Source organism: Aquarana catesbeiana, linkage group LG07 (genome assembly GCF_042186555.1).
Source record: "Aquarana catesbeiana isolate 2022-GZ linkage group LG07, ASM4218655v1, whole genome shotgun sequence".
Lineage (NCBI taxonomy): Eukaryota > Metazoa > Chordata > Amphibia > Anura > Ranidae > Aquarana > Aquarana catesbeiana.
The window spans coordinates 302201881-302226704 of record NC_133330.1 but is presented as its reverse complement, the minus strand read 5'-3'; the positions used below and the strand labels follow the sequence as shown (position 1 = coordinate 302226704).

The 24824-nt window shown below is 42.3% G+C and overlaps 1 protein-coding gene across 1 annotated transcript in view; it reads left to right on the top strand.

The window, feature by feature from the left end:
• The window catches only part of LOC141103700 (cytochrome P450 4B1-like), a 62079-nt gene extending 38125 nt beyond the window's left edge, over window positions 1-23954 (top strand). The window contains exons 7-12 of the mRNA XM_073593592.1: window positions 440-546; window positions 2374-2564; window positions 7558-7691; window positions 18072-18136; window positions 20362-20444; window positions 23684-23954. Of these exons, the coding sequence (XP_073449693.1) occupies window positions 440-546; window positions 2374-2564; window positions 7558-7691; window positions 18072-18136; window positions 20362-20444; window positions 23684-23858 (755 nt within the window). The 3' untranslated portion in view covers window positions 23859-23954. The remainder of the gene's footprint in view (window positions 1-439; window positions 547-2373; window positions 2565-7557; window positions 7692-18071; window positions 18137-20361; window positions 20445-23683) is intronic.
• Window positions 23955-24824: the final 870 nt, after the last annotated feature.

Here is a 24824-nt window from a genome sequence, read left to right as displayed (position 1 = left end):
TTTAGATTAAACATGATGTATCTGAGGAGGCCTGTGTTGAAGTAAAGGTGAGAAATACTGCCTGCACAGTTGTATGGGTCATAAAGCTCTACAGGGGCCATTGGAGGTGCATGAATGGCTTTGTGGACAAAATTATATTTGTAGAGGGATCATTCCTTTAAAAAAAACATGTATAGCCATTTAAGACAAGGCATGGGATTGGCTCTATTGGTGCTGGTAAGATAAAATTGTATCAAGCTGTTAAAGACGATAGGGTAATGGCCGGGATGAAGTTGGTCTTGTGTGGTAAGATGTGGTAGGGAACAGAGATAAACACTTGCATGTCTATCTATCTATCTATCTATCTATCTATCTATCTATCTATCTATCTATCTATCTATCTATCTATCTATCTATCTATCTATCTATCTATCTATCTACATTTTTCTTTGCATTCCAGATAAAGTAATCAAAAAAAGAAAAGAATTGCTAAAATGTGAGAAGGAGTTGGACAAAATCAGCCAAAAAAGACATCTTGATTTTCTTGATATTCTACTGTGTGCAAAGGTCAGATGTTAGAAGTAGTGTGAATGTTAGATGTGTATCGTATTCATGTTACATTCAGGATCAAGGCCAGTAGACAGCTAGATTAACAGTTAAAAGACAAATGTGTAATCTGCTTTTTGTGGCAATAGATTTGTAGCCATGTTTAGCTTTCTGATCCAGATAACCCTGCCAGACAGCATAACCAGGGCCCTACCTCAGGTTTATGTATTGCAGTCCCTTAGGCCCCTTTCACACGGGCTTTCCGATCAGGTCCACCTGTCAGTTTTTCAGGCGGACCTGACTGGATCTTGCAGTCTCCCCTATGGAGCGGCGGATGTGTGCAGGCACATGTCCGCTGACATCCGCCCATATGCGATCCGATCCTGCCCATAAAATCCAGACGGATGGTGGTCCTATTTTCCATCTGTCCGACAGATTGGATAGGATCAAATGAAAATGCACAGGCGGTCCGTTTCCACACAATTTCCCCATAGAGGAAAGCAGGACTGTGTCTGTGTCTGCTCTGCATAGCAGAGCGGCCAGGACTTGTCATCTGCCTGCTCATCCGGGATCAGCGGAGCGATTCCCCCCCACTGAGCAGGCGGAATCCCTTTCCACGGAGGCGCCCCTGTGAAAGAGGCCTTAGGCCAGCCATACATGAAGTGAATTTCTTTCCTGCAACCACGGGTTTCAGGCATGCAAATCGTTTGATTTCCCCATCAAGTCAGTGTTGATGCGGGAATCCCTTCTGGCAGGCCGTTGAGAGTGATTATCGCTAGACGCTAAAGCAGCCGCTAGCGATAATTGCAAAAAGAATTCGGCAGGCTGGTTGTACCCAAGTTGATCGATCGATCTACTTGGTACATTCAGCCTACCCATTAATGGTTTGAATCCTGTCTGGTTGCTGCTGAACCAGCTGAGATTCGAACCGTGTATGGTCGGCCTTAGTCAAAAAAACTGTCTTAGAGTCTGATTGGATCTTGAAGAAGCAACAGCATTTTTTGTGCTTTACATTCCTGTTTGCAAGCTCCCTGGGTTAGATTGCCAGCACTGGGCAGTTGTTCTCATTGGTTTAAATGGCTGCCCCTTCTTCTGTTTAATGTGCAATGCAATAAATGTAGTGTTTATTAATGGTATTTTTTCATTGTTGACAACTTTATACTTCTACACGCACCTCATTGTTGTGCCTTGTACTAAGAAACAAGTACATTTATTATAGGCCTTCATTTTTCCTGGAAAGGCACATTAATGGATAGAAACAGATGTAAATGCATATAGAATTAAGTAAAAAAAAAAATTAAATGTGTTAGATATAGTTTTTAGCCATCTTTCAACGTGCTTCTTCATGCTAAGTAAGAGTTATGCCGCGTACACACGAGCAGACTTTTCGACCGGACTGGTCCGACGGACCAAGTCCGGCGGACAATTCGACCGTGTGTGGGCTTCATCGGACCTGCAGCAGACTTTTTCGATTGAAAATCTGACTGACTTTACATTTGGAACATGTTTCAAATCTTTACGTAGGAACTCCGCCGGACCCATTTCCTATCAAAAAGTCCGCTCGTCTGTATGCTAGTCCGACGAACGAAAAACGTTGCTAGGGCAGCTATTGGCTACTGGCTATCAACTTCCTTATTTTAGTCCGGTCGTACGTCATCACATACGAATCCGTCGGACTTTGGTGTGATCGTGTGTAGGCAAGTCCATTCGTTGGGAAAGTCTGTTGGAAGTCCGCCGAAAGTCCGTCGGATAGTCCGTCGGACCAGTCCGGTCGAAAAGTCTGCTCGTGTGTACGCGGCATTAGAAGTTCAAATGTAAATAAATGATGAATTAGCTGTGTGTTTTTAGGATGAGAACGGTCAGGGTTTGTCTGATAAAGACCTGCGTGCAGAGGTGGACACTTTCATGTTTGAAGGACATGATACAACGGCCAGTGGGCTCTCCTGGATATTCTACTGTATGGCCAAATATCCAGAACACCAGGAAAAATGTCGGGAGGAGATCAGTGAGGTGCTGGGAGATCGGGACACCATGGAATGGTAAATAAATGTTTTTTCTTACTATAAACTGATGGACTACAGTTATATTTAGGGAAACTGATTATAAGAGAAACATGGGGACCACTATTACTGACCACTTTAAGTCGCTGAACTCCTAACAGATACTGTGCATCCGGAAAGTATTCACAGCACTTTATTCCGCAATGGCTTCAATGTATTATTTTGCTCAAAATACAAACAAATACTCCAGAATTACAACATGAAAGAAGTTTGTTTGAAATCTTTGCAAATTTATTAAAAATGAAAAAAATCACATGTAAATAAGTATTCACAGCCTTTGCCATGACACTCAAAATTGAGCTCAGGTGCATCCTGTTTTCACTGATCATCCTTGAGATGTTTCTACAACTTGATTGCAGTCCACCTGTGGTAAATTAAGTTGATTGGACATGATTTGGAAAGGCACAAACCTGTCTATATAAGGTCCCACAGTTAACAGTGCATGTCAGAGCACAAACTAAGACTGGCCATACACTATACAATTTTCTGATTTAATTTCCTTTAGATTTACCTTCAACTATGTAGTGCAAGGGCCTGTCTGATTGCATACAAATTGAAAGGGTTTAGGTTTGACCTCATATTATATGGTTTTGGTAAATCTAAAGGAAAGTTGAACAGGAAAATTGTATAGTGTATGGCCAGCTTTAGTCATGAACGCCAAGGAATTGTCTCTAGACCTCTGAGATAGGATTGTATTGAGGCACAGATCTGGGGAAGGGTACAGAAAAATTTCTGCGGCATTGAAGGTCCAAATGAGCACAGTGGCCTCATCTGTAGATGGAAAAAGTTTGGAACCACCAAGACTCTTCCTTGAGTGGGCCGCCCAGCCAAACTAAAAGATTGGGGGAGAGAGAGGAGAACCTTCCAGAAAAACAACATCTCTGCAGCAATTAGACCTATATAGTAGAGTCGCCAGATGGAAGCCACGCCTGGAGTTTGCCAAAAGGCACCCGAAGGACTCTCAGACCAAAAGAAACAAAATTCTCTGGTCTCATGAAAGAAAGATTGAACTGTTTGGCCTGAATGGCAAGTGTCATGTCTGGAGGAAACCAGGCACCGCTCATCACCTGGCCAATACCATCCCTACAGTGAAGCATGGTGGTGACAGCATCATGCTGCGGGGATGTTTTTCAGCGGCAGGAACTGGGAGACTAGTCAGGATCGAGGTGAAGATGAATGTAGCAATGTACAGAGACATCCTTGATGAAAACCTGCTCCAGAGCGCTCTGGACCCCAGACCGGGTCGAAGGTTCATCTTTCAACAGGACAATGACCCTAAGCACACAGTCAAGATAATAAAGGAGTGGCTACGGGACAACTCTGTAAATGTCCTTGAATGGCCCAGCCAGAGCCCAGACTTGAACCCGATTGAACGTCTCTGGAGAGATCTGAAAATGGCTGTGCACCGACGCTCCCCATCCGACACGATGGAGTTTGAGAGGTCCTGCAAAAAGAAGAATGGGACAAACTGTCCAAAAATAGGTGTGCCGAGCTTGTAGCATCATACTCAAAAAGACTTGAGGCTGCAATTGGTGCCAAAGGTGCTTCAACAAAGTATTTGCAAACCTTTCAAACAAACATCTTTCAAGTTGTCATTATGGGGGAATTGTTTGTAGAATTTTGAGAAAAATAATGAATTTAATCCATTTTGGAATAAGGCTGTAACATAACAAAATGTGGAAAAAGCGAAGCGCTGTGAATACTTTCCGGATGAATTGTAACAGAGAACACAATTTAATGCAGTTGGGTATACCTTTAAACAAAGGTGGCTGTATTTTTTGCATTGAACTAGAATAAGTACCAGAATCTGTCTTGATATTGGCCTTGCTGGGAGAGGTAGCTCGTTTTTGTACAATTCCCCTCTAAGGGGGCGTGGCAAGAGGTGTGTCATATGTCTGCATACTTTTGCTGATAGGTGTCCCTCATTCCCATCTCAAAAAGTTGGGAGGTATGCTTTAGTAGATAAGATTTTTTGCATGTACTGTATATTTATTTTACCTATTTTGTAAGGAAGCAAGGATTTTTAGAAAATCAACAATACCATTTCTGATTTTTTCCATCCAGACAGGTATTGGTTTCCAGTTAACTAGTAATTTGCCCTTCAAGGCCATTTTTCATAGCGCAGCTGTCAAAATGCTTCTTCTGTTTTTGATTGGCTTAGATGGTCTGTAAAACATAATAGGGTAATAAAATTATAATAAGGTCTGTCAATTGTACTATGGAAGCCATTGTAAGACAATGGGGGGTTATTTACGAAAGGCAAATCCACTTTGCACTGCAAGTGCACTTGGAAGTGCAGTCGCTGTAAATCTAAGGGGTAGATCTGAAATGAGGGGAAGCTCTGCTGATTTTATCATCCAATCATGTGCATGCTAAAATGCTGTTTTTTATTTTCCTTGCATGTCCCCCTCGGATCTACAACGACTGCACTTCCAAGTGCACTTGCAGTGCAAAGTGGATTTTCCTTTTGTAAATAACCCCCATTGACTTGTACCTGTGTCCAAAGGCAACTCCAGTCCAAGGATTTACAAAGAAAACTTGCTTCCACATGAACAGCGGGTCCCCTTGACAGACTGAAGTCTAAAGCTGGCCATAGATGGATAGAATTTTCGAACAAAAATTCTTAGGAAAAGTCTAGCAAAATCATACAAAAATTCTCAGAACTTTCTTCAAACATTTGCTTCTCGTTCAAAAGATTTCATTTGCTTTCAACACTTGATTTTGGAATAAATGCACTTTCCCAAACAAAAACCACATACACTGTTAGAAATGTATTAGTTCAAGAAACATTTTCCATCCCACTCTTTGCAATTTTCTCGTCAATGTAGTCAGTAACAAACATCGAATTTCATCCCACTAATGAGATTAGAAAAAACTATTGCACTTTCTTAGAATCTTCTTCTTCACTAAGAATGTTTGCTTGAAATTCTACTCATCTTTGGCCAGCTTAAAGTGTCACTAAACCCACAACAGTAAATATCAGTCTGTATATGCAGTAAAGCATGCTTGTTATACTCACTGTAGAACCTAAGGGGTTAATCCTCTGCCTTGTGTAAAAAGGCTGTTTGAGCCTGTCTTCTCTGATCCCCCCCTTCTTACACAGTCCCCAAACCATGTCCTGATAGAACAGACCCTTGGGGGCAAGTTGCACATGCTCAATTTGGTGTGTATTGCTGGAGAGTTTTTTTTTTCCTTGGGAGAGTACATGTGTTCAGCACAGGGCCAATCAGCACGGTTCGGGGTCCTGCAGCCTCATAGGACAGTCACAGGAGAATAAAAACTCCTCCTACAAGCTTTTGCTAGTGCTCTGTTGGACACTGATAGAAGTCACAAGAATGCTCTAACTGCTGATGAAAAAAGGTGTTTAGCCGTTTAATAAAACGATTGCATTTCCATGTTCTATGTACTGTGTAAGACCAGATATATTGAATGCAGGGTCTTGAGTTTAATAACACTTTAACAGTTACATTTCTGTCAAGTCTGCACATTAACCACTTTAGTACCGCTCTATAGCCAAAAGACAACTACAGCGTGGTACTATAGTTCTGAGAGGGTGCCCATAGGCGTCCTCCCAGAACTCTGCCCCCTGCGCACCCCCTGGGCTGCGCATCGTGCACGCTCTGTGACTACTGTGTCCTGTACTGTGATCGGGGTAAAGGGCCATTCACAGCGGCCCTTTATCATGCGATCAGCTGTGTCTAATCACAGCTGATCACATGTAAACAGACTTGCTGGTTATCGGCATTCCTTTCCTTATGCACTGTGGCTGTGTAAGAAAAGGAGTGCCGATAACCGACAAAACTGTCAGCACACTGTTTACACTGATAATCAGTACTCTGATCATTAGTGCAGCCCCAATCAGTGGCCATCAGTGCCTCCTCATCAGTGCTGCTTCACCAGTGCCCATTCTTTGCAGCCTCATCAGTGCCCATCAGCGCCCATCAGCGCCAATCACAGCGGCCCTTTACCATGTGGTCAGCTTGTCCAATCACAGCTGATTACATGTACAGAGACTTGCTGGTTATCGGCATTCCTTTTCTCGTGCGCTGTGCCTGTGTGAGAAAAGGAGTGCAGATAACCGACAAAACTGTTAGCACACTGTTTACACTGATAATCAGTGCCCTGATCATTAGTGCAGCCCATCAGTGCCAATCGGTGCCCATCAGTGCCTCCTCATCAGTGCCCATCAGTGCCTCCTCATCAGTGCCTCCTCATCAGTGCCCATCAGTGCCTCCTCATCAGTGCCCATCAGTGCCTCCTCATCAGTGCCCATCAGCGCTGCCTCATCAGTGCCCATCAGCGCTGCCTCATCAGTGCCCATCAGCGCTGCCTCATCAGTGCCCATCAGTGCTGCCTCATCAGTGCCCATCCTTGCAGCCTCATCAGTGCCCATCAGTGCAGCTTACCAATGGCCATCAGTGCAGTCTCATCAGCACAAAAGAAAAATTACTTATTTGCTAAATTTTATAACAGAAACTAAGAAAGACACTTTTTTTTCAAAATTTTCATTCTTTTTTTTTTTTTAGTTCCTGTTTTTTTTTTTTTTTTGTATAGCAAAAAATAGACCCAGTGGTGATTAAATACCAACAAAAGAAAGCTCTATCTGTCTCAAAAAAATGATAAAAATTTAATTTGGGTACAGTGTTGTATGACCACGCATTGTCATTCAAAGTGTGACAGCGCTGAAAGATGAAAATTGGCCTGGGCAGGAAGGGGGTGAAAGTGTCTGGTATTGAAGATGTTAAATGATTCATTTTTGCATAAACTTATACAGTATGTGTTTTTAGAAAGGTATTAGTGAAGCATAAAGAAAAATTGTTGCCTAATCTGTGTGGTTGTTTCTAGAGATTGAGGGGTTGTTGAACTCCGCGGCTGCTTATGGTGTGATTTCCTGTCAATCTCTTTTCTTTCAGGGAATTTATTGCACATTAAAAATTGATGATCTACATTTTCTTTGTTCATTTTGTACTAGGGACGACATTGGAAAGATACCTTACACAACTATGTGCATTAAGGAATGTTTGCGTCTTTATCCTCCTGTTCCCGGGGTTGCAAGGAAGCTGGCCAAACCAATCACTTTCTGTGATGGGCGGAGCCTTCCAGAAGGTAAGTTTATCATAATTTATCATTTTTGCATCCTCAGGCTAGGATTATACCCAAAATGTAGAAGTACAAACAGAAGAGTAACTACTGTATATGTGAAACAGCCCTACAGCACAGTTTTTAGCACATGCACCACTGGGATCATGGGTTCAACTCCCACTCGGGACACTAGTTGAATGGAGTTTGTGTGTTCTTCCACTATTTGTATAAGGTTTTTCTGGGGGCTTAGTTTCTTTTCCACAATCCAAATGCATATTAGCAGGTTAGGCTACCCAAACTGGCCCCAGTTCCTGTTTGTGTGTAGAAATTTTAGATTGTAAGTTCCTTAGGAACACAGATTGTTATTAATACTTGATGCTCCCTGTAAAGCCTCCATAAAATGTCTGTAGAAAATAACTATAATATGCATGTAAGGCAGGTTAGAAGTTTTAGCCAATAAGCTTGGTGCTGCCCTGACAGGGAGGGTAGGAGTTAAGACCTTTCCCAGTTCTTTTGCTTTTTGGCAGGTCATTTTGTTGGGTCAAACCCACTGGTCCTGTGACATATAAAAGGGACCATGGACTAGAGCCCAGGATTCATAAGTGCATGTGGAAGCTCTCCACGTAACCAGAAGGATGCTGTTTATCACTATAGGAATGCCAAGCTATCGGAACTTGGGGTTCATCCCAAAGACACTAATGCTGGGATGTGCCTCATAAGGATTTACATTTGCGTGAGATCCTTGGAAGGACTATGAACTCTGAAAAGCACCATTTTCAGGTATGCCGGGGCAGCACTTCACCTATTGTGTTAGTTAGGGATCCAGGAAGTATCATGTCTTCCCTATTGGACTGTGAAATGTTTATTTTTGCACTTTTACAAAGTAAAGCGTTTGAAACTCTGTCCCTGTCTGGTCTGAAGTTACTGAAAGGAGTGTATTGTAAGTAACCGGCACACATGGTTCACCGAGTGGGTCTTACACACATTGGGGTATGAATCCATGTGGAGTGGAGTAGTGTGAAGATACAAGTGGTTACCCAGAGTAACAGAAGTTTTACAGCAGCCTGTCAATAGTGTGTACCTGTCACAGGTCACTAGCAGCGAGGGAGATGTTGTCGGCACTCCTTCTGCCTGCGGTCTGTCACCTATAGCTACGGGATCGGATTGTACCACAGAGGTTTCCCATCCTGTACAGAGGTGAGGAAGTTTGAGAGTTAAGTGACTGCACGTGTGGAGCCTGCAAAGAGTGCACGGAGGGGCCCCCTCCGCTACTGGGGAATGGTAGTGGAAACCACTGGATAGGTGGATATGGATATTGGCTCAGTGTATCCCTCCAAAATGCAGATTACAGAGAAGGTGTGCATTGTCACAGGGAACTGACAGTTAACTGAAGAACAGTTGTAGTGCAGTGTGCATAGTGTACATTTATCTGTAAGGCACACCTTAAGGTCAAGTATTACCCCACGGCAGCCTCAGCCTTGTCCCTAGGCATTGTTGAAAATGGCACTAAAGACAAAGTACCCCATATGTGCAGTAAAGTGACCCTGTACAAAGTGCCTAACGTAGCCCAGAAGAACCCACACGGGTTAGGTCTGCCGTGTGACCCAGTACTTGGCGTCTAACGAGTTAATGGGAAAAAATAAAGGACGTGACAAACAACCACTCAGCTACCCCTGTAGGCCCTTTATGCAAAGTCACACTGGCCTACATGCAGCCTACTCTGGCATGTACCATAAGTGTTGGTTTGTCTAAGGGTACATTTGGGCTTACATGAGCTTATGTCATTTGCTCAGTTCTGTTTTAATGAACATCAAAATGTATTTAATTCTTTCTAAATCAGTGGCTATGATTAATGAATATTTTGGAAAATGTTCACCTGCATATAGACATGTGTACTGTAACTTACTGTAGTCTCTTCACAGCAGCTATCTGGATCAGCACATACTCAGCAACAGCTTTGGAGACCATACCCTGTTGGATCTAAAGCTAGTCTGAAATGTTATCTTTAGACACTGGGTTCCGCTCTTTGGTGCTTTCCAGACCCTTGTTTACTATGTTAGCTGTAGAGAGCTATCCAGGTCCAGAGCCATGGCACATCCTCTGGAGTGACCCAGTCTCTGAAGACTTAAAGGGATTGTTACCGCAACACATTATATTGCTGATATGTGCCTGCTGTACCATGTACTTGTATGAGAAAATATCCGATTCTCTTTGTATTGCTTCTTTTATGTGATATCTCTGGTGTTCATGCTAGTCCCCTTGCTTTCCTATTAAAAACTGACCACACTAAGCAAGAGAGCACATTGTGGTAAGTTCTCTACCTATACTGGGAACTCAGTACTCAAGCAGTTGAAGCAACTTTTACTGGAAACTTGGCACAACATGTACTACATGCATTTAAATTCCTTCTCCTAACTACACCTAACAGTGGCTGCCCCAGGTTACCTGTACAGGTGAAGTCTCTTTGGGAAAAGTCCATAATTGGCAAAACTCGACTGGAGATGTCCTTGTTCTTGGGTGTCCCAATGAATCAGCGCTCCGAAGATGGACCACAGGTCCCAGGAGGCCTCAGCACATGTCCAGTTCTTTCTTAAAGTGGATGTAAACCAAGTTCATGAAATTTTAAGCTGTTTTGTTATCTCTCTTCAAAGCACTATGTCCCGTAGCTGTCTCCTGCTTCATTCTTCTGTTATCAGCCTGATAACTCCTGAAAAGTTCTCTGACACAAGATAAAAGCAGACAGAGTTTTGTGTTGGGGAGGATGTTATAAATAGATTAGCACTGAGCTGAATGATTCAAGGGACAGAGCTGAAAGTCTCTACCTATGAGGAGAGGGGGTGTGTGACTTTCCTGCAATCAGCTGTCTTGGCTGTATGCCCAGGCTTCACTGCAGTGTTAACCAGGAAGAGAAAATCTCCTAACACCATGTGCACTCTCTAAACAGTATATAAAGATGAAGGCAGCAGATATACTTATGTAGGGAGATTTGTTTCATCTCTGTGTATCATCTGAGGCTGTTCACTTCACTGGGTATAGGAGAAGGTTTACATCCACTTTAAGTCCTGAGCCCCCTAGGGCTCTTGATTCGTGAAATGCTTTAATCTTGCCATGCCTGCCTAGAGGTCTCATGATGTCTTATGATGTATCTTGATGGATTTTTATCTTCAATAAAGTAATCATCACTGCTTCATACCTGGGAGTGCGGTCAACCTTTCTTGAACCATTGGCTCTTATCCAGGCTGCGGACTGGACCTGCACCACAAGGTTGAGGGGAGCAATCATTCCCACCTGAAGCGGCGCAGCTCTGTCTTTGTATCAGTTGTGCAGATTGCCTGTTTGATGTGTCATCGTTATCCTATATAGTTACATATCAAGTCCAAGTCCATCCAATTCAGCCAACAGATTAAAAAAAACACACACAAATAGAAAACCTCCATATACGCTATCCCATACCCACAGTTGACCCAGAGGAAGGCGAAAAAAAAAAAAACCCGTAAAGCATGATCCAATTTGCTCCAATGGGGAAAAAAAATCCATCCTGATCCACCAAGAAACAATTGGATATTCCCTGGATCAACTTTGCCTATAAATATTAGTATCCAGTTACATTTTGTGCATTTAGTAAAGAATCCAGGCATTTTTTTAAACAATCTACTGGCCTGGACATTACCAGCTCTTGAAGAAGTCTATTCCACATTTTCAAAGAAATATTAATGTAGCACTAACTCTCGGTGGAGCTGCTGGTTTAAGCGGGTCTGTTACCTTCACTTTGCTTCCCTTGGTTTCACCGGGTCTAGGGGTTCCGTTGAGTTTACTGCTAGACGACACACGCACCAACACTGGAGTTTTCAATGCTTTATTGAACAAACAAACTTTAGGAAGTAGCAGGAAAGAGGCAGAAAAGGAAACTTTCAGGAGAAACTCAAATATCTTCTTATAGAATCTTAGCGACAAATGTCCTGGTAGAATTCAGATAACTAGGCGGAATGCGCTCCACTTGTGGGACACACTCCTTGCTCGTCTGGATAGGCCTCTCTCACCGGTCTAGCAGCCAGTACGCAGCACGAATCAAAAGTCTCTGCCACAGACTTGTTTGGGGGGTAAATCCATACGATCCTCTGCCACAGGATGTATCAGATTTTCTCTGCAGTGAAAGTCAGTCACAGTGCTTGAACCTTTAAGCTGAACCGGCAACACTATGCTGTATAGTTACTTCTTTTGGATACGTCCTCCAACCGAGTCACCGGGCCCCTCTATAGACCAGCTCACCGCATGATCTCTCCAAGACAGGTCCTCCCCTGGGATCTCCTCGGCTGTCTAGCTTCGTCACACAGGACCGACAGCTCAGGACCATTCCTCAGCCGCGGTTGTAGGCCCCAGACAAGCCTCTGGACCCACCCCTGCGCCGCTGTATCGTGGGCCTCCCGATCGGAGGACCACGAGGTAGCTCCTTAACGCATACCTGTCAGCCAGGAGGGCCAGCAGGTGGCTGTAAAACCCGACCCTAGAACATGGCGTCTGTCTCATAAATACCCTCTTCCCAGAATGCAACTTGGAGGACCACCTCCACCGAGCTTGTCTCCGAGAAAGAGGAGCATCTATACACTTTGACACGTTGCCTTTCCAACACTGACCAGTGGTAACAGCGACACCCACCGGTCAGCACGGAAGCACACACAACGTCAGCCAAGCTGGAACAGAGGTGAACTTTTAGCCTTCCTAACACACAATTCACTAAATTTACCTAACCTGCGGTAGATTGCAAATCCACCAGCGCTACATTATTTATACCTCGCACTAATGTGTTTAAAAATTTTATTAAATAAACAAAATAATTGTAAAGCTGCAATCCGCAAATGTGTATAAAACACTGAACAGAATTTAAAAAAAGATAAAGTAAGGAGGCGTTATACTCAAGTGCGTTCCACCTGCCGAATGCTTGGGACCAGAAGATCGGGACCTGGAAATGACGTGACCGAAAGTTATGCCTCAGCATACGTTTCGGCAAATGACGTAATTAGGGTTCGACCAGGTCGACTAGACTAGTGTTTTATACAGTGTGTGGTGGCTCCAGGGCTTGAGCGGAGCAGCGGGGATTCCGTAACATTGTATTAGGTGGACATTTCCAGTGTCAGAGAGGGCACCATTTATGTTAGAAGTTTTTGCACATGTTTCTAATCATTTTTAACAAACAATATTACACTATATAGTTTTTTCTGATTTATGGTGGTATGGAGGAGTGGAGGAATGCAGTATTGGATCCTTGACAATTGTGTTATATATCTGAAGAGCCATAAGGAAACTCAGCATTCAAGCAATTATTGACCTTTTTAGTTAAAGAGGTCATGGCAGTCTGGTGAGTGATATTCCATCAGAGCACATTGGGTGTGAATGGAAATGGTGGTAAAGGTTTAATGATATTCCACACTGAAGAATTAAGATTATTTGTCCAGAAGGGCACAATGAACTTTATTTGAAGCACTTTAAATATTTAATGCACGCTATCATTTTGCATGTTACTATTTTATTTATTGAGCATCACAGGTATAATCATCTGACTGTATCATTCACTTGTGTATAGCGGCCCCTCACTTTTTCTTTATTATTCTATTCCACATTTTCACAGCTCTTACCGTGAAGAAGCCTTTCTGTTTTTGGAGAATAAATCTTTTTTCCTCTAGACGTAAAGAATGCCCCCTTGTCCTCTGTGATGACCTTAACCACTTAAGGACCAGAAGGATTTCCCCCTTAATGACCAGGCCATTTTTTGCGATAGGGCACTGCGTCGCTATAACTGACAATTGCGTGGTTGTGCGACACTGTACCCAAACAAAATTGATGTCCTTTTTTTCCCACGAATAGAGCTTTCTTTTGGTGGTATTTGATCACCTGTGTAGTTTTTATTTTTTGCGCTATAAACAAAAAAATTGTGACAATTTAAAAAAAAATATATTTTTTTTTACTTTCTGCTATAATACATATCCAAAGAAAAATATATAAAAAAACTAATTTATTCATCAGTTTAGGCCGATTTATATTCTTCTACATATTTTTGGTTAAAAAAAAAATCGCAATAGGCGTATATTGATTGGTGTGCGCAAAAGTTATCACATCTACAAACTATGGGATAGATTTAGGGACTTTTATTTTTTTTAAGTGTCTTTACTAGTAATGGCAGCGATCTGACTCCAAATGACACTTTTTGGGGACCAGTGACAGTATTATATTGGTCAGTGCTATTAAAATGCACTGATCAATGTAAAAAATTACACTGGCAGAGAATGGGTTAACAGTAGGGGGCAATCAGGGGGTTAAATGTGTTCCCTGCGTGTGTTCTAACTGTAGGGGGGATGGGCTGCCTGGGACATGACAGAGATCACTGTTCCCGATCACTGGGAACAGTAGATCTCTGACATGTCCCCTGTTAGAACAGGGATCCGCCTTGTTTACACAGGCAGATCCCCGTTCTGCCTCTGTACAAGGTGATTGCGAGTCGCTGGCGGACATCGAGTCACATGCGCTAGCCGCCGTACAGCTACAGCAGTTTGCGCAGGAGAGCCGACCTGCCGCAGTAAAATGATGGCAGCTGGTCGGCAAGTGGTTAACCACTTCAATACCAGGCACTTAGACACCTTCCCGCCCAGACCAATTTTCAGCTTTCAGTGCTGTCGCAATTTGAATGACAATTGCGCGGTCATGCTACACTGTACCTAAACAAATTTTTTATCATTTTGTTCCCACAAATAGAGCTTTCTTTTGGTGGTATTTGATCACCTCTGCGGTTTTTATTTTTTGAGCAACAAATAAAAAAAGACCGACAATTTTGAAAAAAAACAAGTTTTTCTTTGTTTCTGTAAAAAATATTTGTAAATAAGTACGTTTTCTTCTTCAATGACGGGCACTGATATGGCTGCACTGATGGGCACTGATACGGCGGCACTGATGGGCACCGATGAGGTGGCACCAATGAGGTGGAATTCTAGAAAATTAAAGTCAAATGAGGGGTGATTGGCGCTGTTCCACTGAAGGTGTCTCAAGTGTAAAAAATGTGTGTATCAAATAGAACAATAAACAAAACTAAACAATATATAAAATTGAGAAACAATGTGCAGAAACTCATGAAATATATGTGACACCTGCATCCATACAAAGTGCAATGTGTGTTAAGGAATAAAGTGAAAATCCAAAAAATATATCCGAAAAGGCTTGAAAAAACAAAAAATACTGGACATAAAAAACACCAATGTTGCATGAATAAAATACTCATAAATTAAATGCACATAAAAAATTAAAAATCATGAAGTCTACAGTCCACAAAAAGTCCCAAAACCAAATGGATAATAAAAAGTTATATTAAATATATTAAATATATTAGTGAAAAAGTTCCTCATAAAGTGCAGATAGTGAGTCTCTTCAAATCTTCTAGCAGTGCTCTTAGTGACATGAAATCTTCCAATCTTCTAAAAAGCCCCCCAATGTGCCCTCACTCACCGAAGGAAAACACCCCTGCAGGGGTATCAAGCCTGTCAGCTGTATCCTGCAGCAACGGTCCTCAGTGAAGGCTCCTAATCGAATCTCCGTTCACGGTGTCCGGGCTGTCTCCAGTTACTCCCCGCAGGCACATCCATATGAAATAAAAATGATCCCCATCGCGTGAATCCGTAAAAATATTGTATACTTTATTAAAAGTTGTGATTAAAAAAGACAAAACAATGTCCCGCTGCCTAGTGGGCAGTCTAACTGAATGGGAAAAAACAGTAACAGCAGTGCGGTGCGGTGTGCGTTCCACCGCTCGCTCCACACCCGGAAGTAAAGCAGAGAAGCAGGAGGTGGCACTGATGAGGTGGCACTGACGGGCACTGATGATGGGCACTGATAGGCGGCACTGATGGGCACTGATAGGTGGCACTGATGGGCACTGATAGGTGGCACCGATGGGCACTCATAGGTGGCACTGATGGACACTCGTAGGTGGCATTGATGGGTAGTTATGGGTGGCACAGATGGGCACGGATGGGCACTGATAGGTGGGCACTGATGGGCACGGATGGGCACTGACAGGTGGCACCGATGGACACTGATGGGTGGCACTGATGACACTGATTGTTTGCACTGATGCCCCTAAGGGTGGCATTGCTGGGCATCAGTGCTATATAATGGTGCCAATTAGTGCCCATTTGTGGGCACTGATTGGCACAGATTGGGGATTGACTGGGCACATTGGGCACATGTGGATGGCCATGGGGTACATACTTGGCCATCCACATGTTGCCCCTTCCCTGGTGGTCCTAGTGGTGATCCCTGGTGGTCCAGTGTGGTGATCTGAGGGGGGGCTGCGCTGATAAATAATCAGCGCAGACCCCCCTGCCAGGAGAGCCGCCGATCGGCTCTCCTCTACTCACGTCTGTCAGACGCGAGTGAGGAAGAGCCGATCAACGGCTCTTCCTATTGACATCGCAATCAGCCGTGATTGGACACAACTGATCACGTGGTAAAGAGCCTCCGCCGGAAGTCTCTTTACCAAGATCGGTGTAGCGGTGTGTCAGACTGACACACCGATCCACCGATCGCCAAGATGCGCGCCCCCGCGGGCGCGCGGTGGCATGTTATCCTGCTGGACGTCATATGACGCCCAGTCAGGATAACTGAACCACCGCCCGGCCGTCATCTGCTATGGGCCAGGCGGGAAGTGGTTAAAGTAAATAATGCAACACCAAGTTCATTATATGGACCCCTTATGTATTTAAACATGTTGATCATATCCCGGTTAATCTTCTCTTTTCAAGAGATAATAAATTCAGTTTCTCTAATCTTCCTCTAATCTTTCCTCATAGCTAAACTCCTAAATGCCTCTTATCAGTTTGGTTGCCCTTCTCTGCACTTTCTCCAATTCCCCAATATCCTTTTAGAGAACTGGTGCCCAAAACTGAACTGCATATTCCAGATGAGGTCTTACTAATGATTTGTACAGGGGCAAAATTATATCTTTCTCTCTCTGGAGTCCATACCTCTCTTAATACAAGAAAGAACTGCTCAATTTGGAAACCACAGCTTGGCATTGCATGTTATTAATCTTATGATCTACCAAAACTCAGATCCTTCTAACCTATGGATTACCCCAGTTGGACTCCCCCTAGTATGCATGATGCATGCATATTTTTAACTCCCAAGTGCATAACTTTACATTTATCGACATTAAACCTCATTTGCCACTTAGTTGCTCAATTAGACAGTGCATTGAGGTTGTTTTGTAAGTTGGAGATATCCTTTAAGGACGTTATTCCACTGCATAGCTTAGTGTCATCTGCAAAGACTGAAATGGCACTTTTAATCCCAGACCCTATATCATTTATAAGGATATTAAAAAGTAAGGGTCCCTACACTGAACCTGTACCCACACCACCTTAGACCATTCCATTCAGAGTAAGAATCATTAACCACTACTCTCTGAATTTGGTCTTTTAGCCATTTTTTTCTATCCATTTACAAACTGATCTTTCCAGGCCTGTAGACTTTAAATTACACATTAGCCGGGTGTGGGAAACTGTGACTAGCGCTTTTGCAAAATCCAGTATACCACGTCCACAGCCACGCCTTCGTCTAAGGTTTTGCTGACCTCCTCATAAAAAGTTATCAGATTTGTATGACAACTTCTGTCTTTCATGAATAAAAGCTGGCTATTACTTGAAATGTTTTTTTTCTAGCAAGAACTCGTCTATGTGGTCTTTTATTAAACTCTCCAGTATCTTCCCAACTATAGAAGTTAAACTAACAGGTCTATAGTTACTTGGTTAAGACTTTGGTCATTTTTTAAATATAGGTACCACATTGGCCCTACGCCAATCCAGTGGTACTATTTCAGTCATTAAAAATCTAAAAATCTAAAAAAATCTAAAATCTAAAAATTAGAAACCATGGCTTTGAAATGACAGAGCTCAATTCTTTTAGGATCCGTAAGTGTATGCCATCTGGACCCGGTGCTTTATTTACCTTTATTCTGTCTAAATATTTCTGAACCATATCACTTTTGAGCCATAGTGGATCATTTGGGGCTGTGTCAATACCATCCCCATTATAGACATGAGCTCCCCCATGCTCCTTTGTATGCACAAAGCTGAAGAAGGTATTTAATAAATTTGCCTTCTCTTTGTCCCCAGTCACCCACTCAAGAATTTTTTGGGGGTTTGTCCAAATATCTTTTGCAATCTGTCGTTCGTTATGAATTGTATACTATATATACACACTATACTTCACTACTATACTATACATAGGTTTATATATTTTTTAACTTACCCAAAAAAATAAAAAATAAACCCTTTGCTTAGCTTTTATATAATGTTGTCATTGAAATGTTGGTGTTTTTAGATCAGAGTATTAAAATAACATATGTTCTGTCCTATACAGGTTCACTGATTATCCTGAGCATTTACTGTATAAACAGATCAACCATTTTCTGGAAAGACCCTGAGGTGATGTAATGAGCAATAATATTCCATTTTAACACATTCCCCTTCATCTTCCAGAGCAGTAGGTTCACCAAAAGACTTACAAGTAAAGGTTACATTCAGATATTTTGAAATCATGAGTCACTTGAAAAAGAGTCAGACAGAAGTTTAACTTTGCCAAAAATTGAACTATTAATGTTAAAGTAAAAAAAATGAAAAAACTGCGCTAATAAATGACCTCATAAATAAAAAGTCTAAGCAGCAAAACCTTCTGTCAGACATATACTGTACACAAACATGAAAATAAATAGGATTGCGCTAATCAAACAAATCTGATAAATTAATAAACAGTCCACAAGTGTTGTGATAATTTGTTCCTGTTGTCGATCTCCACCATCCACCACCTTGTAGTGATTTTAAACATTAGTGCCTCCACCAACAGCTGAAAAACTCACTTACCAGCTCCTGTGGACCTCTTATTACAAGGGGTCGTTTGTATTTGTGGCTTTAGCCCAGCCAAGGCCTTTCTCCAAATTTGGTTACTCTCCTGCATAGGATCACCACTTGGCACCGTGTTATATGTAAGGATTTCTGCACAAGTCTGCAAAGGCTTGAAAGTTGAGTTTCTTGATTTTCTTTTCACTCATCCAATACCCAACCCGCTTCCCTTACAGGAACGTCTGCATTTTTTGTATGTTCCTGTGCCACCAGAGGTCAGGTCAGTTTAAACCACCTTCAGTTAACGCAACCCACGCGGTTCACCCGGATAGAAGATGCAGCCTAGTGGAAGGAGACAGCTTCGGGTCTCCCTCTTGTTGGTGATCTGTCCTCTTCTGGACTGTCTCCCTCCCTCTCTCTCTTCTCCCTCCCCCTCTCTCAGAGCTCCATTTCCTCAGCTGGGTCCCTCCCTGCTCTCTTCTTGCAGGCTTGGGAGGACAGGCAATGCACCGGGGCTTCTCAGGTAGGGTAACACATCCTGTGCTGTGGCTCCAGGTCCTTCCTGTTCCCATGCTTCCTGCTCCCATGAGCAGGCAGTGCTGTGTGTGCTGCTGGCTGTGCCTCCAACTTCCACACTAGCTGCTGTTCCCCCCTTCCACGGATGAAGCTCGGAGATCCACAAGAGGACCTGGAGCCACAGCACAGGGTGTGTCCCCCGTCTGAGAAGCCCCGGTGCATTGCCTGTCCTCCCCAGCCTGCAAGAAGAGAGCAGGGAGGGACCCAGCTGAGGAAATTGAACTCTGAGAGAGGGGGTGGGAGAAGAGAGAGAGGGAGGGAGACAGTCCAGAAGAGACAGATGACCAACAAGAGGGAGACCTGGAGCTGTCTCCTTCCACTAGGCTGCATCTGCTATCCAGGTGAACTGCGTGGGCTGCGTTCACTGAAGGTGGTTTAAACTGACCTGACCTCTGGTGGCACCATGCAGAAACGTACAAAAAAAAAAATGCAGACATTCCTGAAAGGGAAGCAGGTCAGGTATTGGATGAACGAAAAGAAGATCAAGAAACTCAACTTTCAAGCCCTTGCCGACTTATACAGACATCTTTGCATGTAACACGGTGCCAAGTGATGATCCTGTGCAGGAGAGTAACCGGATTTGGAGAAAGGCCTTGGCTGGACTAAAGCCACAAGTACAAATGACCCCTTGTAATGAGAGGCCCACTGGAGCTGGTAAGCAAGTTTTTTAGCTGTTGGTGGAGGCACTGATGTTTAAGATCACTACAAGGTGGTGGATGGTGGAGAATGACACCAAGAACATATTATCACAACACTTGTGGACTGATTATTATTAATTTATCACATTTGTTTGATTAGGGAGATCCTATTTATTTTCATATACATTTTAAAGGGTTATAACAAAAATATTGTATAATAATAACTATTTGCAGCTAATATGTATAATAATTCAGTATACTCATGTCAGTGACAAGGATTGGGATAAATCATAACCTGGCTTCCATCAGGTTTCTAATGCTGTTTGTGTCCCTATTGGGTAGATTTCCTCTCTCACTTACTGTCATGGTGGCCACGCAGTTTATGAAGGGAAACCTATCCAACAGACACATGACAAAAACCTGACTGAGATACTAACACTTCCCCCTGATATCCAAAACAAGCAAAGTTTGGGCTGGGTTCCACCTTGGGTTTTGCCTTATCTTATAAACTTAAGAATTTCAATGTTCATTTAAGATATCATCAAGGTGCCTTACACATTCCTGCAAGATGATCTCTGAATATTTTGTGTCAATTAGGTGTTTGACCCACTACGGTTTTCTACGGAGAACACATCAGATAGAAACTCACATGCCTTCCTTCCATTCTCTGCCGGCCCACGGTAAGGAAATATCATCTCAGTTATCTAACATCCATCTGCTGTATGCTGTCATGAGATTAAGCCACCAGTGAAACTGTACTCTATAAAATGCTAGTCAGGTACAAAGTAGGCTCCTTCAGTGGCACACAGAGATGCGTAAACTTTAGGGGGAGCTGAAGGTTTTCTTTTTTTTCACTGCAAATTTCATTTGTTTCTGCCTTTCACTGACTTTTTTTTTTCTTTTCTTTTTTTTTTTGCAATATTTTTTTTAAATTACAAAGTAAAAACTATTTTACAGTACAAACAAATGTGAAACACATTTTGTGACCAGATCGGTACTATGGCCATATATTATGGTTATTTACCAATTAGGTACCAAATACAGTAGTACAACATAGTCTAAGTGAGCAAGATGAATATTAATAGCCTGCAGACAAAAAATTTAGATCAATGAGAAAAAAATTAATTCCATGTCCACTAGACTTCATGGACTCAAGATGTACAATTAAATAGGAACTGAACTCTGATAGCTGTGTCCTAAATCAAAACCAAGTCACCAGCAAAACCTGTGGTGTCTCTGAAGCTTATCTTTTCCCATCACTGACTTACCATTACTTGTTTTACACTGTGGGGGTTATTTACGAAAGGTAAATCCACTTTGCACTGAAAGTGCACTTGGAAGTGCAGTCGCTTTAAATCTAAGGGGTAGATCTGAAATGAGTGGAAACTCTGCTGATTTTATCTCCCAATCATGTGCAAGCTAAAATGCTGTTTTTTATTTTCCTTGCATATCCCCCTCAGATCTACAGTGACTTTACTTCCAATTGCACGTTCAGTGCACTTTCAAGTGCACTTGCAGTGCAAAGTGGATTTGCCTTTAGTAAATAACCCCCTGTGTCTCAGTGCGGAGCTTGCCATCTTGGTAGAGGCAGAACTGTGCTTCCTTATGTCAGAACATCCAACAGTGAGCAGCACAATAGTAAAATCACCAAGTCTCATTCTACATCTCCTAGGAGTAACAGTCAGAGGCAGCAGTGCCTTGGATTTTATACTGTGGGAATACAGCTATGAGGCTGTAAGCTCAGGAGTGAATAAGCACCCCCTAACATACCAGCAAGTGCACTACTATTTTTCAGTACATGTTAAAGACAAAAGGTACATTTTCCAGAGTACTACTCAGGCAGTAAAATTTCTTTATTGTCCACTGAGGGAGGGAGGAAATCTTTCATAATATACTGATGCCTACAGGGGGGAGTGTTCACTGGCAAATAAACAACCGTAGTCTAGCCCCTCTCACTACCCAAATACCTTAACCTACATTTTTTCTAGCAACTTTTTTCCCTCCAACCATATTCATCTTCATGTAGCTGTAGGAGGTATCTTCGCTCCCTCGCAGCTACCTGGCAAAGTTGCCCTCAGTCTCAGTTTTTGGTCTTACTTTGGACCTGACCCCACTGGATCTGGTTTTGCAGATTAAACCTGAAAGTGACCCTTGAGCACTGGGCTCCACTTTAGTACTTTCCAAACTGTTCTAAGTTAGCTGTGGAGGGCTTTTCAGGTTAAGGGCTTTTAGTATGGCCTCCAAACTTGCTCTGTCTGATGACTCACTTTTCTGAGTAGGCTATTTGGGCCCGGCATCGGACATTCCCCCATTTTTATTATTCACCAGTGCCTATTTTGAATCCCACATTTTTCCACTAGCTTCCCGTAGAATGTGGTAATGCTATGGAACTGAGTGCTGACATAATTTTTCTGGGTGGAGTGTTGCAGGTGTCAAGGAAGCATCTCTCCGCTGTGGCTCCTGCTTTAACCACTTCAATACTGGGCACTTTCACCCCCCTCCTTCCCAGACCAATTTTCAGCTTTCAGCGCGGTCACACTTTGAATGAGAATTACGCGGTCAAGTAACACTGTACCCAAATTACATTTTTATCATTTTTTTTACACAAATAGAGCTTTTTTTTGGTGCTATTTAATCACCGCTGGAGTTTTCATTTTTTACGCTACAATTAAAAAAAGACCGACATTTTTCCTAGTTTCTGTTATAAAATTTTGCAAATAAGTAATTTCTCTTGATAAATTTTGACCAAAAATGATGCTGCTACATTTCTTTGGTAAAAATAACCCAAATCAGTGTTTATTTGGTTGGTAAGGTGGATAAGTCTGGCAGCAGCATTCGTGATAGACTGAAGAGGGGAGGAGCCTATGGAGAGGCAGGCCAATGAGAAGGGAGTTGCAATAGTCAAGGGGAGAGATAACAAGGGAGTGAATGAGGAGCTTGGTGGTTTCATTTGTTAAAAAGGGGCGAATTTTAGAGATGTTACGGAGGTGAATTCTACAAACTTTTGACAACGATTGGACTTGGGGCTGAAATGACAAGTCAGAGTCTAGGATTACACCTAATACCCTGGCGTGAGGAGAGGGCCTGATGGTTGCATTGTTGATTTTGATGGAAAAGTCATGGGGGGGGGGGGCACGTGCAGGGAGGAATATTAAGACAAGGAAAAACAGGATTTTTATATTCAATTTTTTTTTTTGTACATATAGGCTATCTCTGTTCTGTGCAGTGAACCCAGAAGCGCTCTGGTTTACAGCTGACAGATGACAGAATGCAGTGCCAGGTAAAACAGCAGAATGAATACTTTCTGTACTTGTTCTGTTGAGGCAAAGAACAGGAAAGACATCAATGGTCTAATAGACTCCTGATGTCTCCATTAAGAAGACATGTCATCTGCACAATGCTTTTATAGGGGAATGTTGGCATTGTGAAAGTCTATTGCTGTCTCAGTCCCCATTGGGAAGATTCATATCCACTTTCTGTCTTTTTGATGGGGGTACCAACTATGCTGAAATCATAGTTAGATCTCAATATTCAGCAAAGATCACACTTCCTATTGAAGAGTTGTACCTCTGACGTTACAGGGGACAAGTCTGATCTCTGCAGTGAGACCATTACTTCCACACAGGGAGCAAGGGTCATTCTCTATACCATGCTGGCAGGGAACAGGCTTTTCTACTTAGGCTGTGGCTGCTTCTAAAGAAAACAAACTGTAAGACTTTGCATTTCTTAAAATACAGAAAAATTTAAAAATTATACATAAATATAAAATAAAATAAATAAATGCAAATGTAAAAATATATGTAAAAACAAATAAAAAACACCTAAAAATAGACACTTTGTATTGATGCACCTATTAATGTCCTTAGGCTGGACATTGAGTTATAGAAATTAAACTGCAAATATAAATTTTGTTTTTTAGGAATTGCATTGGACAAACTTTTGCAATGAATGAAATGAAAGTAGCTTTGGCTTTGACATTGCAGAGGTTTCAGTTGCTTCCAGATCCAGAAAATGAGCCAGTTAAAATCTCTCAAGTAGTTCTTCGTTCTTTAAATGGGATTCATATAAATCTGAAGAAGATTGAAAAGAATTGAATGGACAATACACCAGTTGATGGCAGCAGATAGATTGATTGTTCATGATTGCCTGCAAAGCTAAAATTGATAAATAAAGTCTTACAATCTACACTATGCACCATGACCTTCATTCCTGTCATTCTAAATGGCTTCTTACTTTGCTGATCAACTGTAATTCTAATAGGAAGTTTGGTACTGAATCCATTTTCTAACCAGCTGAAAATTATACTTATAACCAGGCTAGTGATGGTAAAACCAGGATATAGCTGTTCCGCTCAGTGAAGACAATGGATGATGTTAAAAATAACATAGAAACAGTTAATAAAGTAATTTTATCAATGTCTGTATACGTTATTTATACAATGTTGCAGATTTAAATATTTTTGATAAAGTGTATTTAAAGCCATAAGTTTTTTTTTTTCCATTTGGATAGAGTAGGGAATGGTTCCCACTGGGAGGTTTCACCTCACTTCCTGTCATGCACACATGTATCACACTTCTAGTATGGGATGCTAGACAATTTTAGTTTTTAGCTCCTTCTGTAGTAAAGCGATTGTTTGCTTATTCTCGTCTTTTCAGAGTTTCACAGTCTAGGAGTTTAAGTGCTTCCTCCTGCCTCTGGAAGTAGCTTCCAGAACATAGGGGGGAGATTCAAATGCCTAAATAATCATGGCCTGGCCAATACATGGAGAGAAGTGTCCAAAAGGTGGCTGGGAGGAAATAAATACAGTGATTCGAAGCTTTGGTGAGATTGTTCCTTCTCCCCAGGAGGGTTTCAAAGCCTCAGGAGTTGCTGCCCTAAAACAGCCGATAGACTGTGTAGTTATTCTTGAAGCCTCAGCATTGTCAGGGCTGAGGGCCTGAATTGATCTCCTGAGAAGCTGGAGAAGTCAGGAGAAGCATTTTCTCCCTCAGTGGACCATGTCTGGAGGAAGCTGGAATGTGTCCAGCTGCCCTGGGACTTGTGAGAAAATACCCTGAACT